Source organism: Drosophila eugracilis, unplaced genomic scaffold (genome assembly GCF_018153835.1).
Source record: "Drosophila eugracilis isolate 14026-0451.02 unplaced genomic scaffold, ASM1815383v1 contig_974, whole genome shotgun sequence".
In the NCBI taxonomy this organism is placed as follows: Eukaryota; Metazoa; Arthropoda; class Insecta; order Diptera; family Drosophilidae; genus Drosophila; species Drosophila eugracilis.
In genome coordinates this window covers 769,768-789,087 of record NW_024573893.1, presented here as the reverse complement: position 1 = coordinate 789,087, position 19,320 = coordinate 769,768, and the positions used below count along the sequence as shown (strand labels likewise).

Genomic DNA, 19,320 nt, shown 5'->3' with positions numbered 1-19,320 from the left:
AGCGAGTGCTTTTATAAATCAAGATAAATTGAGCTAATGACTTTTATCTGGATTTATTGTTTCCTATAAAGTCTATTATCTAAATATGACAAATTGAATTTTTAGGAAATTATACTTTTAAATTAAATTTATACAGTTCTATTTATCACAGGTATAACTGTGTAAATGTAACGTACATATGTAGTCTGCATAATTAAAATGTTAATTATGATTTTGGGAATTATTATTCACCTCATTTTTCATGTTAAATTTCTGCTCTGGTCCCCTGAGTCTGCTTTAACCCTCCAATATAATGCCGCAAATGGAATGTAAAAATCCCCCAATATTAAAAATGCACCCTAATCCCACAATTCTTCGAAGCGAGTCATAACTCAGGACAAGTCACCCCATTTTCGGCTGCAGCCCCCTTTCACTTGTCGCCTGCAAGTATGCAATAAAAATCTATTATGTGTCGTCCTACACACAACACACACACAAACGCGGATTCAGACAACTGTCGTACATAAATCAAACGATTTGGACGCTATAAACGAAATGTACGCTGTCTGCAAACTGGGCTAAGAGGCTAAAGCAGAGAAATCCAAGGAAAACAGGCTAAAAATAACTTAAGGACTCAATCGCTGGCAAAAATGTGGATTATCCTGCTTCAAGTGCTATGAAAAACATAACACAAAATAGAACTTCTATTGGGGTTTTATGGTACAACAAATAATGTTATGAAGAATGTAATCAATGCAATATACATGTATATCATCATAATAATTTATTAATATTTTATATATTTACATTTCCAAACAAAAAATTCAATTGAAATTCAAATCAAAAAAATATACAGTTGCTCTTTGAGGCCCTTTTTTATTTGGCATACCGTATTGATCTTAAAAAGTATATTACTCAAGGACATTAGACGTTACTTACCTTGTCTACCGGCATTGATGGGCACGCTCTGCACAGATTCCAGAATGAGCCAATCATAGGGAAATGCTTTTGCTGTTTGCCAAACCAAGGTGCCAAAAATACAAATTAAACACGCGAACGTAGGGGTTTATCTATTTTCGATTTTCGGCGATTGGCGTTGCTTATATTTAACAACTTTTCATGGGTCACACACACAAACGCGGCTTGCCTTAAAAATTTAAATATTTCACCTCTCGCTTGCTCGTCCTCGCTCGCTCGCTCTTCTCTCTCGCTCACTCTCTATACGCACACGCACCTGGATAATGCGTAGCGAAGAAAGTGCGTTTGTATTGTCATAGGCCAAATTGGATTAGACTTCCGCTGCGGGTAGAAATCGAGGCGTGAGAAAAAGTATTGCATACCAGCAGGCGCCGCGTATTCCAGCGATGATCTCATTCACACATACACACAAACACGCACGCAGGACATTTTTATGGCCCCCTGAATGTCGGAGTAATTAGCCAATAATACCTCGATTATATCGGGCAAACAATTTTATTGGACATTAAAAAGGGAAACTAGTGCGAGAGCCGCGCTCAGATTCTTATTTTTATGCCCTGGCAAATCGATATCTATTTTTCATGACAGCCCTGTGGTATGCAATACTTTTTAGCCGCTTAGTACTGGCTGCAAATTGTGCTTTTCTTTTAGCTGTTTTTCTTCTATTTTTTTGGTTTCTTTTGTGGTCTTGGTCACTGGAGCGAATCGTTGGTAAGGTAGTAATGCCAAGAAACTTCAGGTGAAGCACTAGGGAAACACACTTTTAGAGATTGAACCGATTGCTGCTCTGCCGCTGCTGCTACTGCTGCTTATATATAGATATATTTATGTGAATCTGATCCAGCTATTTCGATTTCAACTCGACGACGTTACGAACACGACTGAACCTGAACGGAAAGGTCTCTGAAAATAATCCACCGAGCAAAGCCAAAGCGACGGCGTTGGAGTTGACGCAGGGCCTGGAAGTTTTGGGGGAGAGAGATTTGGAAATGGAATTGGAAATGGAAGCCACACTGAACATATGTTCACATGGGCGTCGGTAAATCCAGGCAAATTAATTACTAATTAAGCAGATAAAACTATTAATTATGAATGAACTTTTGGGGTGAGACTGTTATTATTTACTGCAATTTTAATTCTGCGGCTTTAGATTTGAAAAAACTGGCAACGCTGACATGCGCAATTCGAACGGTTAGCGTGTGACGTCAAAATAGACCACAACAGCTGACTTCACAATTACCGCTATTCCTGCAACATTCTTTTAAAAATATTTCAATAATAATGAAAATGTTATTCATGGCCTATAAGTATTCTATGATATATTTTGACAATGGAAGTGGATTATCACTAATGTTTTTGTTCTGGTTTTTAATGGCTAAAAACATAATTATGAAAAAGCATATATTTCATTTCGTATGGATTTATAAAATAAAATAAAACGACTATAACTATTTTTGAAAAAATTAATCATAGGAAATGGAATCACAATTTTGGTAGCTTCTTTATTTAAAGTAGCTTTAGTATTTAATAACATCTAGAAAGGAAAGAAAATCTTTTGGGCATTAAGGTGGCTTTGGTATATGTTTTGAGTTCTGTAGAGGTATTTTGTGGCGGTAGATGAACGGTCACACATTTGTTTGTTTACATGTTTCTTACATATGTTCTAAGGTATTTTTAAACGATTTGTTGGTTTTAATAGTTAATCTCTTGAATTAAAATATTTCTAAAACTTATAAATACAAGTTGTAATGTTGAATTGTACTGAATAGTACACAAAAAGACAGGAGGAATAGATTGCCGTTTGCCAATGATTCGCATTCGGCGTGCAATTTGTGACCAGGTGAGTAAAACCTTGCTCGCAGTTACACATTATCAGATATAAGTGATATCTGGCATTGCAGCTCCCACAGCTGAAGAAAGTGTGCAATGCTCTGGAGGTGCCTGCCAAGAAACAGCAGCTCCAAAATGCCAGACGACCGACTTTGGAATGGATTCTTCCAACTGCGGTTGCGCAACAGGAGCCAGAATTACTAGATGTAGTAAGGACGCAAAAATTCAATGAAACCTTTGTGGAGAAAGTCCAAGTAGTGCCCAGTGCCGGACGTAATCCAGCCAAGATCGAATTTCAGCTGCAACCTCAGGCCTTTGTGGAACAGTTACTCCAAACCAAAGCGAATCTTTTAAAGCCTTTTGATTCAACTGCAGAACACATAGTGGTAGAGTACAGCTCACCGAACATAGCCAAACCCTTTCATGTGGGTCACCTGCGCTCCACGATCATAGGTAATGTTCTGGCAAATCTGTACCAGCATCTCGGATATCACACCACCCGCTTAAATTACCTGGGCGATTGGGGTACACAATTTGGCCTACTAGCGCTGGGTGTCCAATTGGAGAATGTAAGCGACAAGGAGATGCAGGCATCGCCAATAGAAACGCTCTACAAATCCTATGTGGCTGCCAATAAGGCAGCTGAGGAAAGTCCAGAAATCGCTCAGCGAGCAAGGGATCTCTTCACCGCCTTAGAGGCAGGCACAGATGAAGCTATGGCCAAACAATGGCAGCTGTATAGAAAGTACACCATAGAAGATCTATCCAAAGTCTACAACCGGCTGGGAGTGCACTTCGATACCTACGAATGGGAATCCCAGTACTCCCAACAACAAATTCAGAATGTTTTGGAAAAACTACGCTCTGCTGGTCTCCTGCAACCAGAGCTAGATGGTCGTGAGATTGTTGTGGTAGATGGTAGACGCATCCCAGTGATTAAGAGTGATGGGTCTACGTTGTACTTGGCCAGGGATATAGCTGCTCTTCTTGAGAGGCTCTCCAGGTTCCAGTTCTCCCGTTTACTTTATGTGGTCGACAATGGCCAGGCGGATCACTTTAATGCTCTCTTCAAAACAGCTGCCGCTGTAGAAGATCACTTAAGTCTTGATCAGTTGCAACATGTAAAATTCGGTCGCATTCATGGCATGAGCACTCGGCAAGGAAAAGCCATATTTCTAAAGGATGTCCTCGATGAGGCACGGGAAATAATGCGAGAGAAACGGAATTTGAGTGCAAGTAGGTGGAGGATCGACGTAACAAAAACCCATTATTCTTAATAACATAGTAATTCTAGCAACCAGAGAAAACCATTCCCTAAATGATGAAAGTGTGTGTGATATCCTGGGTGTCTCAGCAGTCCTAGTCAATGTCCTCAAGCAACGTCGGCAACGAGATCACGAGTTCAGCTGGCAGCAGGCGCTCCAAGTAAATGGCGATACGGGAATCAAGCTCCAATACACACACTGCCGCCTGCACAGCTTGCTGGATAACTTCAAGGAACTGGATCCGGACAACATCAAGCCCAACTGGCAGCATTTCGCCCAGGAGCCAGCGGATGCCTTGGATCTACTCTACGAGCTAGCACGCTTTGATCAAAGCATTTGGCATTCAAAGGAGCAACTGGAGCCCTGTGTGCTAGTAAACTATCTCTTCGGACTATGGTAGGTATTTTAAAATTAAAGCTATTAACTGAATTATCTCTTTTCTTTTACACTACAGCAACGCCACTAGTCGAGCCTTGAAACGATTACCTGTTAAGAAAGAGAGTTGCCGGCAAAAGCAATCCCAGCGCTTGCTCCTCTTCCACGCTGCCAAGAAAACACTGCAGCAGGGAATGCAGCTCCTGGGCCTTCGACCACTCGATCAAATGTAGACCAAAAACATCCATTAACATATTTGTTATTTATTAAAACATTTCGATAAAAAATGCAGCTAGTATTGTAGATGCACGTGCCCGTGCTTAACGCTTCTTCCACGTGTACTTGCGGCGTGCTCCTTCCTGTCCGAACTTCTTACGCTCCCGACGGCGATAGTCACGTGTCAGCAGACCGGCTGCAACATAAATTGCAATTAGCGGCAATAAGCGAATAGAGGCGGATACATAGGAGCCACATGCACTTACCTAGACGCATTGACTCAATCATCTCTTGATCGACAAAGCTGCGCAAACTCATCGCGATTCCCCAGCGGATGGCTCCGGCCTGACCGGAAGGTCCGCCTCCCTCGACATTGGCCTCCACATCGACTTTGCCCAGCAGCTCGCTAAATTGCAGCGGGAAGAGCAGCTGGAAAAATCGAGATAACGAATTGGCGAATGAGAATGAGATAATGTCGTGGCCACCGTTAGATGTCAAGTTCGAGCGCCCGAGGCAGCCATTGTATGGATCTCTCTGTATACACACAAAATGATGCTGCGATAGCGCTTCCTGTACAACAATGCGGCTAGATAATGCCAGAATCGTTAGCCAAATTAAATGTCTGTCGGCCGCAGCCACTAAACTGCAACAAATTGTTGCATGTCCGCCTGGCAATTAGCGAACTCGTCAATCGAGGGGGTGGGATCTGAAAGGTTTGTCTGCCGACCACGGCTAGGTGTGATGCAAATTATAAATGCATTACAGCAATGCATCAAGTCCCGATAATTGTAGAGCCCCGGGCATGATCAGCACGCGCTGTCCCGTTAATAGGTTGGGTAATAGTTTGATTCACGTAATTAGGCAATTTCTTTTAAAAGTCTATCAAAGACGGTTGAGTAACAAAAAATAAACAGGTTTGGAACCATAGTGACTTATGTTATTCTGCGGGTTTTGATAGATTAGAAAAATAAGTTGGAAAAAAAATAAATGAAAAATAAAGTTATTCCAGAAATCATTCATTACGAAAGACAAAATTTTCAAAACACATTCTATAGTTTAGAATCTTACTTCACTTTTGTTATATAATATAATATTTTGTCACCAACAACAGTAGGTTTCAATATGAATTATAAATATTGTAAGATTTCCTCTACAAGATACGCAAGATACAACATTTTTATTTTGGTTATAATCTATTAACATATTACAAGATTAATTTTACCTCAAAATATACAACTACATTAAAAAAAATTGTATCTAGAAGCATTTCATTACCAGCCATAGTCCTTTTTTATTTTAAAAACATTTACATACAAAGGCCAATCTCTTCATATCTTTACCACTACATGACAATTTGTTATGAGTATACATATCTTGAAAAATGGCTATATCTGACTAAAGTAAAGCGAAATACTAGTAGTTAAGAAGCCTTCGGTGAATGTAATCCTATTTGCAAATCAAGGAGAATCCCCAGAGAAGGTAATATTTTGCGCAAATAAAAAATTTATCATATATTTTAGCATACTTAGTACACAGCTCTGACGCCAGTCACAAAGTTCACAGAATCCAAAGACCAAAACAAATCGTAATTCATTTTTTTTCGATTTGACTGCGTGGGAAACAAAGTCAAGGGGCTTGACAAACGTAACGCCTAACAATGGTCGGAGACACACGGACAATAAACGTTATGATTAAAAAACAATAAACAATAAAACTACGACAATAAAAGGGGAAGAGCAATTTTTAAACTTTTTTTTGGCAAACCAAATCGACAAATGCCATCAATCACTGGAAATATTTGGTGAGCAACCAACAAATGGGAAAGAGAGACAGATTTTGATTTGTTTAAACAAATTGCTAGATGACTTCACGCAACAGTAACAACAATAATAAACATAATAAAAGGCTTACGGACAAGATTTTTAAATTAATGTAGGTAGACACAGTACACACAAAAAATGAATGCCAAAGACGAGCGCAGAAATGCTTAATTGACTGCGATAAAAATAGCAACAGATTTGCAGAAAAGTGACGAGGCAAATAATAAAACTGGTTCCCCCAAAAACTTCAGGGTTCCCCAAATCTCAAATCTGTCTTAATGTCACCTAAGTATTTAGGTGTGGTGTGGGAGGATTGGGGTGGTCTGAGGGTAATGCTTCCAAAGGGAGACGTAACCTACCGGCTTCTCTGCGGTTCAAGAAAATTCGCGGTAAAAATTTATTATGATTTAAATGAATTTTATAGTTTGACACATGACTCGAGACGACATAAAGCCACGAAGATCTCGCTCGGCGAACCAACTGTACAAGTGTAATAGTGTCGGATCTGAAAGATATATAATATATATACTAAGTGTACATCTACTTCATTGACGCTCGTTCGTGTCGGCTTAGTTTTGGACACTCATATCGCGGACAATATCATTTCGGCGCAGTTCTTTTTATCAGTCGATCCCACGTCGTCGAACGCGCGCCTCAAGTGTCGGAAAAGTTTACATCGCCCAAAAGAAAATTCCATCAAATATCCATCATACATATTTCTTAAGAAAAAGGATTATTATTTGCAACAAAATGTCGCGAGCATTGACTGTCCGCGGGCACTGCGACTGCTTTTAAAACCATCAAAGCCTTGGAATAATGTAAAGTGATTTTAAAAAAAAACTTTTTAAAGAAATTTAGTTTAAAAATAAATAAAAAAAATATACTCAGGTTTAAAATGTATTTATACTACTACTTACTTACTTATCAAAATATTTAAAAAGGCGTTAACGATTAAAAAAATATTCAATTTTTTAAATCTCTTCCGCTTTTTGAAAAAGAACTCTAAGTAATAAGATTAACTTATATCGCAGACAAGAAACTTTAAATCTTTGCAAAGACTAGAAAACACGATTTTAGCTTAAATAGAAGCCAAAAACGTATATCAAATAAGTTTATTAAATTTAAATTTATTTATTTAAAAATATTTACATTTCAATACCTTTCGGAAGGTTTAAAAATAGTTAGTATGCGACATTGATAAATATAATATTTCTACGGAAAAATGTCAAAGTTAAATGTCTTTAAAAATAGACTCCTTGATTGTTCCTAATCAGTATACTCCAACATTTCTCAACATTAGATTTTCCAATTTCTTTCAAAAATCAAAGAATAAAATACTCCAAGAATAAAAACAAATTCCATTAATAGAAGTCCAAAAATCTGAGTACAACTTCCCCTTATATCAGTAAAACCCGTCAATTTCCATTACAAAATCAGCGAAGTGAACAATCAACGATCTCCATAACCGAGTGCAAGCTTATGAATAGCAATTGAGATTTGTTTACACTCGGTGCTCAGCTTTTGTCGACTGCATATTATCCTTTAATTCAAGCACTATGCCTCAGTTTCAATTGCAACTGCATAGGCGCACGAATATCTATAAAGAGATATATATAAATCTAATCTAGTAGAACTGAGTAACTAAATGGCGTTGTGTATGGGGAATGGGCATGCGCTTCAGGTTCAAGGGCATTATGAAATGCGTTCGGCTCAGATATTAAACCCCCTTAAAGTCCCCACAAAAACGAGAAAAAATGCCAAATTGATTTCAATTATAATTGAATCAACGAGCGGCGAAAAGAAATACCCGAGAAAGTTAACGAACGCTGGCGAAGATCGCTCGGCCTGTCGCCATTTCCACCGCCCCGATGGCGACGCAGTTTTCCAAAATGGCCGGCGGCGGAGGTCTGACATAACGGGTAATCCAAGCCAAATGGCACTTCCGGGCCATCAAAATCAACAAAAGCTGGCCGCTAGCCCCCTCTTATCATGCTCTATTTAAAGTCTTAACACATTTTTGCGACTGCAAAAGTGTATTTAAAAAAATCGTATTAATTGATTTGACGATTTCCAGCAATTCACACAATGTGGCAAAAGTGGCAGCACATTTGTAATCACACGGGGGCGGCTTAAATTAAATATTTGCCTAATGTGTTAGCAAAATTTTGAGCCTAGCAGACTCCAGACCCCAACCCAAAAGCCACACACAGCAACAAATTTTGTGCGCTTTGGTATACATTTATTAAAAGTATTGCAAAAAATTGATAAAAAATATCTCAGTTAAATCTTGAATAAAAACAAATTCTAATCAACATTGCTATCGACTTGAAAACCAATATTTTTTGTCCGTGTAGCAGACTTCATCAAATCGAAAAACTGGTTTCTCAACTGAAACACAGATTTTGATTAATTTGCTCGCATAATTTAGCCAGCTCAATTTTGGCCGAAGTTTTTGTCGTTACCTTGTTTATCGCCATATCTGTTTAATCAGTCAACCGATTTTTGTTTCGCCTAATCAAAGAAAGTTTCTCATGCGTTGTCGCCAGGCAAACAGAGACTCTTTTTTTTTTTGTTGGTTTCTCATTAACTTTTGTTTATGTTTTGCAAACAAGTTTGAAAGATTCCCAGAATCGGGCGAGAATTGTTTACGGTAATGCGATGCCGAAAGTAATGCAACAAATGGAACCTAAACAAGCGTAACGCTTGGGTAGCTAATTTAATCTAATGTGGCACCGTAACTCTCTAGATTCCTGAAATTACATAATCATAGGCAAAAGCAGCGAAAAATAAACTGATAGCTCGGACTTTAATTTTATAAGCAACCAAAATAAATGCATAAAGCCACTATAAAAAGTAATAAAAGAAGATTAAGAGTTAATGTCAAATCAAACCATAAAAATAAATAATTTAGAAATTAAAAAAGTGAAGGGATAACTGGAATATATTTAAAATTATATTAGAATAAATTAAATCTAGCAAACTCAAAGAGAAGCTTTTTATTTTAGAAAACAAATAATACAAAAATACTGTCAAGGTTTGAATAATTAAACATTTAATTAATTATTTACCAATGAGTTTTAAAAATGATCTCAGACGTTAAAGATTTAACGTTTATAACTCTTTTGCTTTATGGTCCAGCTAAACCGCTCCTGACCGTTGGAATCTGCTTACATACTGAATGAATGAGTACTTCCACTTCTGACGTTGACATAAATTGTAAATAATATGAACAAACAAAATCAAGAAAATAATCAGCAAATTTAGCATGGGTGTGTCTTGAAGGGGTGGTTTATCCATATAAACACTACTAGTTATCTGAAGAAAGGGAAAAACTGAGATGAAATTTGATCCAATTCGATTTAAACAAATGTTGTTATAAGCAAGGTTAGCCAAGAGATAAGTAACTAGAGGTAATTGAACCTAAGTAAATTGGTAGATAGCTTTATAGAATTAATCAGACTTATGCAATCTTCTAACAAAATAGTTATCCAGTTTAAAGAGACTAATCTTTTTAGTTTTAGTTTAAAACTGTAGTATCTTTTCATTAGTTAAAAATTATTTTATTATTAACATTCAAGCTCTTTAACCCCCTTTTTTTTAAGTACAGTAAGAACCAGTAGCAGTTTAAGATAAATCCCCAGATAGTCTAGCGATAATGGTTATGATTGTGATGATGTGGGCTTATCGCTGCGCCAAAAGGAAGGCGCTTAGATAACTCCGGCCACGAGTGTCGCATCCAACGCACAACGAAAAGCTATCTTAGCCGGAGTCCATCTATCCATCCACCCAGCCAGTTAGGGAAAGTCATACAGTCAGTTTGAAGAGTAAACCAAAGAAAAAGTGACGCCAAAATTAAGATTTTTGCAGATCTTTGAGCTGTGGCTGTGCAGTCTGCTTGGGATTTCTTAGCGGGTTTGTTACAATACAGTCCATAAACTTTTCACCGAACTATCATTGCGGGCCAATGAAAATGTCAACCGTTTTCGTTGAAATTGGGCTTTAAATTGGCTCTCCGCAGGCGTGTGTTATTGGAAAGTAACTTTTTCGCATATTTATTGCCAATTGCAGGAGGTGACAAAAAAACCTAAGTTGCATTTGCTACGACTTTTTAGCGCATATTTGCGCGTTTTAATTGCAACAACCACGAAAGCAGCACCAGCAGCAGCATTGACACCGGCAGCAGCAGCACCAACTTGTGGCCGTCACCATGGAGAATCTTGGCTATAAGGAGGGCAGCACGAAACCCCGCCGCATGACACGTTCGATCAGCGTCGTTACCAAGACCGAAGTGGAACAGCCGCTCACAGAGAATAATGCAAATAACCGGTAAGTGCCAGTTGAAGTTGCCAGCTTTCAGTTGCCCGTTGCAGTTGCAGAAATTTCTGGCTAAAATCGAAGTGTATACAAATTACACACATGGGCGTGATTGCCTTACCCAAAAATCATACCCAAGACACGGAAGTTTTTCATGATTTATGTGACAGATGAATTGCCATCAAAAGTTATTTGCAAATAAAAAATCAACATTTTCATAATTTTATAATATGTGCGAGAGGAGTAGACAACTTTTTTTTGGGTGTTGGAGGGTATTACTCCCACAAAGTCTGAAAATTACTTTAGATAATTTATTTCCGCAGATCAGTAACTTTTGTAATTAGTTCACATTTTTGCTTATATTAGGTATTAGAAAAATAAACAAATTATATGAACAAATTTGGTTTATTTTGTGGAAATGCCAAAGTAGTTATTACGGAAAGTTACCCCAAAACTATTTTTACCATAGGAATGGAATGTTAATTATTTATTAACAGTTTTTTCCCTTCCATAAAATCAAACAATTTTATAGGGTAATGTAGCAAAACATCGTAATGTTCAAATTAAGATTATGCAAATTATATTATTATTATTTCTAATTTAATATTTAAAAACAAAACAAATGGAATATCTTTTCTGTACGTGTAAAAGTTGCTTTAATTACTTTCAAAATTATATGACTTTGAAAATATTTTCTTTTTTACTAGAACAACAAAAAAATTCTCGTGATCTTGGTTAATCAAACTAAAGAAACAATCAATGCTATTTTTTTATATTTTTCGAATATTTATTTAAAAGGTTAAGGCCTATAAGGGTTTAAAATTAATTTTTAAGGTCATGGCATTTTTCATTGATTGAATAATCGTAATAAATGATCATTAATTTTTAGTCGCCTTCTTCTCTAGATTATTTATAACTTTTATAAAGAACTCTACCTATAAAAACTCTAAAGTTTACTCCAAAGTGAAATGCGCCAAATATTTACACTCCCACTCGCACTTATTCGCAGACTTTTTGGAGATTTCTCACTCTCTCCAAAGTATTCCGCTCTCTAAAAATACCATTTTGGTACAGCTGTGCTCAAGATAATAGCCCTTAAGGTGATAATTACTTTAGTTTACAATTTATTAAATTAATAATTTGTTAATTATGTACAAACTTTGCAGTTTATTATTTGTTAAGCAACCAATAAAGTGTTCATTTTGAACTCCAAATTATAATGCCTAAAATAGCTTAGTCTGTAAACTAACCACTCACAGAAGTTAACAAATATTTGGTTCCCATGGCTATAATTTTGACCCTACCTGTACAGGTATCTCCCCCTAGCACACTCCCCGCTCTCCAGATAACCTCTCTTTCAATCTCGATCGACGACTTAACCAACGCTTACCGATTTTCAACGGGCTCAGTCGGTTTTGGAACAACAATGCAGGCGGACGCGTTTGTGGCTGGCTAAAACAGTAAAACACTATAGAAACATAGTCACAAAATAAAGCTAGAACGCGCTCGAAGTGATCGTCGTCGTACAAACAATAGCAACAACAAAAACAACAACGTCAAAAAAAAAACACACATCGACAGCAACAACAAAACGGAAGTGAAAAATTCGCGTTTTTTCACACAACATTTTTGCATTTTCCGCCCGTTAGACACAATTGTCTAAGCCCCTTACAAAAGGCCCCCATTGTGAGGCACTTGTCCCGTTCCGAACCCTATCCCAATCGGATCCGATCCCATCCAATCCGTAGACCGTATTTCGTGGATCGGCCAACTGACGCGCCGGGCTCTCCCATGTATTTCGGAAATGAAATTAGAAATTGAAAACAGCTCATTGGCGAATTGGCATCATCCGTGGATATGGCTGCAAACGGTGTACGTATTCAGTCTATGTCGGACACTTAGAGACCTAGATGTCCACATACCCAGAGATTCCCTGCTTAAGTGCCTAACAAAGGCAGAGACTTTAGTTAGTTATACAACAAGTGCAGCAGCTTTTGACCATGGACGAGGTCTGAAATTATGCATCGAGCAACTATGCTGAGCAGACCTGAGTTGGCGACCAAGAAAATAAAACAAATTCTACCGGCGCAGTCGGTAAATCCATCAACGTACGACAACAGTGTATACTGAACAGTGAAAAACTGAATACAAAAAACAGCTTTTAAGCCAACTTTGCATAACTCCCAAACGCAAAAATACACAAAAAAACCCAAACACAATAATTATTATTTAAAATTATGCATGCTCGAAAAGTCAACAGATCTCGAACTCTGTTGTTCAGTGTCATTTAAGCGATGGCGAATATATGTTTACAAATCTATAAAAAGTTGAACTGTGCGAGATGAGTCTGGAGACAAAGAGAAGTGCGAGTCTATCTAATGGCTTTGTTTTAATGTTTTAGCCCACTCAGTCAGCCCGATGTAGTACTAATTCGTTTGCCTAACGACGCTTAAGTATCGAAATAATTTCAAGTTCAAACTCTGGAGCAATTACAAGCACTTAAAAACCACTAAACAAGTTAAAAACAAACGCAATTCGGAGTTGTTTACCCAATTTTTACCACAAAACAGCAGACATATTATTAAAACTTAAATCACAGAATATAATTCCATCAATGGCTTGAATGTGTTCTAATAATAGAAAGTGAAGTTAAAAATTAACCGCATAGATGATGATCAAAATGTGTGCTAAACAAACCAAGAAAAACTTCCACTGCTATAAAAATGTTCACTAATCGCAGACAAATTTCATTGATTGCCTTATAAACCATATAAACTTATTTACAAAATGCTAACCACAAGGTTCAAAACCATTTTGAACCCTCAAAAACCGGTTAACCACTAAACCTTTAGCATAGATAAGATTTAAAGTTATTCTAAACTCTCAGTCATTTGGAAGATAATCTTCAACTAATCATATTTATGGTATTTTTCCAATTAATTACTTTTTTAATGATTCAAAATCAAAAGGCAATGTTCATAAGTCAACTTATTTTGACAAATGGATTATGAGTATCTTAATAATTAATAATTTGAACAATCCGAAGTATAGAAAATAAATTAGAAACGCAATAAGAATCTATAGAATGTTTAATGTGTTCTTTAAGGTTTCAATTTAAATCCAACCTTTTTAAAACACATTTTGACTTTTAAATTGAAGAACCTATGAAAATTGATTTTAAAAAACGTGAAGTCACGTTGAAACTATCTTATTAATGAATATTGCAGCCCCATTTTTCTCTATTTAAAAATACAAATCATAATCCCACCAGACGCACTTGCGACTACATACAAAATGACTAAGCGGGTCCCACTGTACTGAAAGGTGTTAGGAAAAGCAATTCCATGTTCATGCCCTGAGAATCTTCTTCTAATCAAAGTTCTTTGTTGGGAGTTATCCAAGCGTAGAACATCTGTTCAACTCCCAATGCAATAATACCCACACTAATACTAATCGAACTGCATCTCCAACAGTTTCAAATCGATTCCACCCAACTTGATGGTGCGATGGCGGAACAACACTGACGCCATGATCGAAGCCCAGTACCCGACCGCTGGAGAATTCGAATACATGGAGTGTGGACCATCGCCGCCGGCGGAGAGTGCGCCGAGCATGTACGATAGCTTCGAGGAACCAACGAGCGAGCTGAGCGTCCAGATATGCAACGATACTCTGCGCATCAGTCTGATCGACCAGATGAAGAGTGCCGCGGGACGTGTCAAGCTCTTCGAGGACATCGAGCAGAGCAACGTGGTGGCCGAGGGCATCCGGGCGCACTTTGAGTCCGCCTCGAAGCTGGAGAAGAATCTCAGTTACCTGTGGGCCGCGTACCTCAAGCGCTGGGATCTGATCGAGAGTCTGCTGGAAGCAGGAGCCGACCTGCACTTCTGCGATCAGAATGGTATATCTGCCTTGCATCTGAGTGCCTTCAGTGGCTGTTTGGCAACTTTGGGTCTTCTAGTGGCCAAGGGCTTGAACGTTAATCTGCAGTCTAAGTGCTATACACCGTTGCATTGTGCGGCCTTTGGAAATGCGGCAGAGGCGGCCAAGTTATTGATCAACAATGGAGCCGATATATCCAAGGACACAAACAAGCCAAATTGCGAAGAGAGTCTGCTGCATTGCGCCGTGCGATCCAATGCACTAGAGTGCCTGCAGATCTTTATTGGCGAAGGCGCCGATGTCAACTCGCTCAAACCAAATGGTACTAATGCCATTCACCTGGCTGCTGATCTGGGCAACCTCCAGTGCCTGGAAGCCTTGCTGAATGCACCCAATGCGGATGCCAATGTGCGTATCTGCATCCGGGAAAAGGAGTCCACGGCCTTGCATCTGGCTGCAGATGAGGGTAATGTGGAGTGTGTGGACTTACTTCTAGCTAAAGGTGCAGATGCCAAGTTGAAGAATCATCGAGGTTTTACACCTCTTCATCTGGCAGCTAGAACTTCTAGCTTGGATTGCGTGGAGTCCCTTCTTAGGAATGGCAATGCTGACGCCAATGCGGAGGATTTCGATCATCGTACTCCACTTCATGCGGCAGTGGGGAAGTCCGAGAATGCCTACGATATCATGGAGACCCTCATCCAGTGGGGTGCCAATGTCAACCATAAAGATATCTATGGTTTTACTGCTCTCCATCTGGCTGCTTTGGATGGGCTAGTGCAGTGCGTCGAAATGCTGATATTCCATGGAGCAGATGTTACGACAAAATCAAAGAAGGGCACCTCTGCGCTGAACGTAATCACACGGAAGACTCCGGCCTCGGTGGCCATGATCAGGCAGAAACTAGACGCAGCCATTACGCTGCATCACTCGCAGGTGAGTTGAGATATATACTCTTTACTTTCCTCTTTCTAAAGTATCTAAATCCTTTTAAGGACCCCGTAAATCGCGAAGTGGAGTTGGAACTGGACTTCCGTCAGCTGCTGCAGCACTGTCATCCACGCGAGATCAGCTACCTGAACACATTCGTCGACGAGGGACAGAAGGAGATCCTAGAGCATCCGCTCTGCTCCTCGTTCCTGTATATCAAATGGGGCAAGATCCGCAAGTACTACATTGGCAGGCTAATCTTCTGCTTCAGCTTCGTGCTCTTCCTCACACTCTACGTGCTGACAGCTTTGGCCCATAATTGCTACAATGGCAGCAAGAACGACAATACCACCATTCCGGCGCAGGAATTATGCCAGAAGCAATCGATCTTGGGAGACATGCTAAGGAACAACCCATTCGTGATGGAGATGCAGTGGTGGGTTCTGGTAGCAATCACTATAGTTGAGATATTTCGAAAGCTATATGGGATTACGGGCTACTCCTCATTTCGACACTATGTGACCCAGGTGGAGAACATTATGGAGTGGTTCGTGATTACCAGCGTATTTGTTATATCTTATATCTACACCAACAAGACGTACACGTTCCAAAACCATATAGGCGCCTTTGCCGTGCTGCTTGGATGGACGAATCTGATGTTGATGATAGGTCAGCTTCCGGTCTTCGATGTCTACGTAGCTATGTATACCAGAGTCCAGGGAGAATTCGCTAAGTTGTTTATGGCCTACTCCTGTATGCTGATTGGTTTCACCATAAGCTTCTGTGTCATCTTCCCTTCGTCGTCGTCATTTGCCAATCCTTTCATGGGTTTTATAACGGTGCTGGTGATGATGATTGGTGAACAGGATCTTTCACTACTGATCAATGATCCCGAAGGCAAAGATCCACCGTTTCTGCTGGAAGTCAGTGCACAAATCACCTTCGTACTGTTTCTACTGTTTGTGACCATCATTTTGATGAATCTGCTCGTGGGTATTGCAGTTCATGATATCCAGGGATTAAAGAAGACAGCTGGGTTATCTAAGCTAGTGAGGCAGACTAAACTTATCAGCTACATAGAGTCGGCGCTATTTAATGGCTATCTGCCCACCTGGCTAAGGAACTTGCTTCATTACACGGCCTTGGTCTCTCCACAAGCATATCGGGTTGTTCTATGCGTTAAGCCGCTGAATCCCAGCGAGAAACGTCTACCCAGGGAAATCCTAATGAAGGCCTATGAAGTGGGAAAGATGCGCAAGCACTTCGGTCATACGGTGTCCTCCAAAAATTCAGCCGAGAATTATTTATCGTACAAGAATAAGTATAACAACAATAATGGAGCTACGACGGGATATGTGCTTCCCGATGCGGATCCAGATGCAGGCCAATTCACCACACTGACCACCAAGATCGATGATAATGCAGATCGGATCGAGTTCCTCACCCAGGAGATCCAGGAGTTGAAGCAGGCGCTCATCTCGCAGCAACAACAGGCCAGCAAAGTGATCGACAAGCTGCTGATTGTGATATCCAATCAGCAGAAGCAGAATCTGCGCAAGTAGCAGGAGCATTTAGTGCACTCCTTTTTGGAATATTTATAGATCAGACTTAGATGTTTCCTAGACCTAAGGGGATCGTTTCGGTCCCAACAGAAATCCAGAACATTGTTGATATTATATCGTAGCAGCGAGTTGTAGTTAAACCAATTTTGATATCGATGCGCCTGGCGCCCTATACATACATATATATAGCCATATACCAACACCATACTACACTATTATCGATACAAATACTATAACTAGCAGTTAGTTAAATTAGAGGCGAGCAGTTGGCAGGATTGATTTGTGGCTGGTTTCAGGCTGTGTCTTTGTTGTTTTGGCGTTGTCGTCAGAGAATCGTTTATATAGTAATTTAATGCAAATTATTATTCTTAATAAAATATATGCTATATCTATTGTTATGAACAGTGACTGGTTTTTTGTAGTTTGGGGGAATCATATATCAAAGGAGACTTTCAGACCAAATCTTTGTTTCCCTTTAAATTACTTTTGATTTCAATTTAATGAAAACAACTTATTAAATATCAAAATGTACCACTTTCATCCAAATTCTAATTGTAATTCTAAAGTAAACAACTTGACTTACCTGCTCCCTGCAGTTCTCGTCCCCAAAGTATGAGATATCCTTTCCATTAATGCTGATTTTTCCCGTTCCGGGCAGACGAACTGTGACGTCCGCTCTGGCAGTTTTTCGCAGACACTCGTAAGTGGTAATGTACTGACGGCCTTGTTCATCGATCTTTGGCTTGGGCACCTCCAGTTGCTTGGACTGGTCCATCAGAGGCTTCAGAAAACGTTCGATAAATGTTTTGCTCTTATAGGCATAAGGTGATGCGATCAGCCGATCCATGGAGTTTGAAAAGTTCGTGTACTCGATATCGGCAATGCTCTCCACTAGCAAAGTTTCCAACTGGTCCTTGGGCAGTAGCTGAAAGCCAGCTATTTCTCTAAAAAAAAAAAAAAGCAGAATGGTAAACAAAGTCTTTTATATAACTAGTTAGCTTGCTTACAGCTTTTGGTTTTCATCAGGTTTATTGCCACGGCGAAGCATGCGCTCCTCTAGATCTGCCAACTTGTTGGTTTCCTCCACAATGTCCTAGGATTAAAGAAGACAGATAAATAAGCCTAAAATATATCCGAATACTCTTAAGTTAAGAAAAATTTAAGCTAAATGTTAAAAAAGTCTCGAGGTAATTATTAATCATCAACACTATTAATTTGTTTTCTTCAATTTACGGATTAACTCACATGGAGCAGCTGAAAGAAGTTAGGCTTGCCTGTGTAGAACATGCTGTGGAATGGTCTTCCCGTCTCATCGAATTCCGCAGCCTTGCGAGCGGGAAAGACAACGTCGGGAGATTTCATAGCAGGACGGGCTTTTTTATCGTACAAGCCGGATGGGAAAAGATATGATATTGCCTCCTGAAGTGTGTAGAGTTTAACGTTATTGTGATTTTACTACACATTACCCATTTACTCACGTCTATATCTTCCTGGGTAAATGTCTCTGGGTCAGCGCCCATTATGTTGGCTAGATGCCGCTTGCCCACCTGGAACTCCAGGTGCTGGGTCTTCATGAACTCGTCGTGTTCGTTGGCTCTCTTCAGGTACGCCCTCATAGCTTTACTGACTCTTTGCTTCTGGACAGCCGCAGGAGCAGCCTGTATGGTCACTTCTGTGGCAAATGGAGCCGCCGCCTGAAAGGTTATGCAAACTTTTAGTCTTAGTTTCCGAAGTGGTAAGTTAAATTGATTTTTTACTTTATACCCATTATATGTAATTGTACTAACCAGATAGCCTGTGGCCTGAACAGTGGTTTTGCATGCATTCTGCAGCAGATTCCTGTTAGTTTTCACTAGATTTAATCCAAAAACACGCAGTGCCATCCTTTTATTTTATAGCACGGTGGAAAGAAGAAGACGAGAACAGCTGTTCCATACTAATCCAATTGGACTCGATTCGGTGTTAAAAAACGTCAAATGTCAGCTGATTTACGGCGCGTATTTACCACACTACTTTGATTTTTAAAAATCATTATTTTATAAATATTTAAACAAAATTTCAGTATCTATAGATTTGGCTCAGTTTAAAGAAAATTTTAAAGGAATTTGAATTTTATAACAATACCTTTACTTGAAAACACCTAAGTTAAAATTTAACAATGCAAACACA

General features: G+C 39.2%; 4 protein-coding genes across 17 annotated transcripts in view; 2 read left to right on the top strand and 2 right to left on the bottom strand.

Annotated features, from left to right (window-relative positions):
- LOC108115056 (serine/arginine repetitive matrix protein 1) overlaps positions 1-1,836 on the bottom strand; it is a 33,328-nt gene extending 31,492 nt beyond the window's left edge. For 6 of the 10 annotated variants that reach the window (XM_041819808.1, XM_041819804.1, XM_041819806.1 and 3 more), the window contains exons 1-2: positions 1,719-1,836; positions 919-1,278 (exon numbers count right to left, since the gene is read on the bottom strand). In XM_041819808.1, coding sequence (XP_041675742.1) covers positions 919-975 — 57 coding nt within the window. In that variant the 5' untranslated portion in view covers positions 976-1,278; positions 1,719-1,836. Of the gene's footprint in view, positions 1-918; positions 1,279-1,428 lie in introns of all 10 variants that reach the window. The other 4 variants (XM_041819801.1, XM_041819802.1, XM_041819799.1 and 1 more) reach the window with 3 other exon arrangements.
- Positions 1,837-2,582: 746 nt separating this feature from the next.
- LOC108115163 (probable arginine--tRNA ligase, mitochondrial) lies at positions 2,583-4,719 on the top strand. 2 transcript variants are annotated; one of them, XM_017226478.2, is made up of 4 exons: positions 2,583-2,797; positions 2,859-4,023; positions 4,082-4,448; positions 4,507-4,719. In XM_017226478.2, the coding sequence occupies exons 1-4, from the start codon at positions 2,765-2,767 to the stop codon at positions 4,658-4,660; spliced, it is 1,719 nt and encodes a 572-aa protein (XP_017081967.1). In that variant the 5' UTR covers positions 2,583-2,764; the 3' UTR covers positions 4,661-4,719. The 2 variants fall into 2 exon arrangements, with proteins under 2 accessions (XP_017081967.1, XP_017081966.1); XM_017226477.2 differs by having other exon boundaries at positions 4,073-4,448.
- Positions 4,671-19,064, bottom strand: LOC108115165 (28S ribosomal protein S9, mitochondrial). The gene is made up of 7 exons (XM_017226479.1): positions 18,939-19,064; positions 18,630-18,845; positions 18,397-18,570; positions 18,159-18,244; positions 17,735-18,095; positions 4,910-5,072; positions 4,671-4,839 (listed from the first exon to the last, which is right to left on the bottom strand). Exons 1-7 carry the CDS (start codon positions 19,032-19,034, stop codon positions 4,748-4,750), a joined length of 1,188 nt encoding a protein of 395 aa, XP_017081968.1. The 5' UTR covers positions 19,035-19,064; the 3' UTR covers positions 4,671-4,747.
- Positions 7,027-17,549, top strand: LOC108115162 (transient receptor potential channel pyrexia). Of its 4 annotated transcripts, none has more exons than XM_017226473.2 (4): positions 7,027-7,281; positions 10,532-10,789; positions 14,251-15,595; positions 15,655-17,549. In XM_017226473.2, the coding sequence occupies exons 2-4, from the start codon at positions 10,671-10,673 to the stop codon at positions 17,149-17,151; spliced, it is 2,961 nt and encodes a 986-aa protein (XP_017081962.2). In that variant the 5' UTR covers positions 7,027-7,281; positions 10,532-10,670; the 3' UTR covers positions 17,152-17,549. The 4 variants fall into 4 exon arrangements, with proteins under 4 accessions (XP_017081962.2, XP_017081964.2, XP_017081963.2 ...); XM_017226475.2 differs by lacking the exon at positions 7,027-7,281 and adding an exon at positions 10,154-10,375; XM_017226474.2 differs by lacking the exon at positions 7,027-7,281 and having other exon boundaries at positions 10,154-10,789.
- Positions 19,065-19,320: the final 256 nt, after the last annotated feature.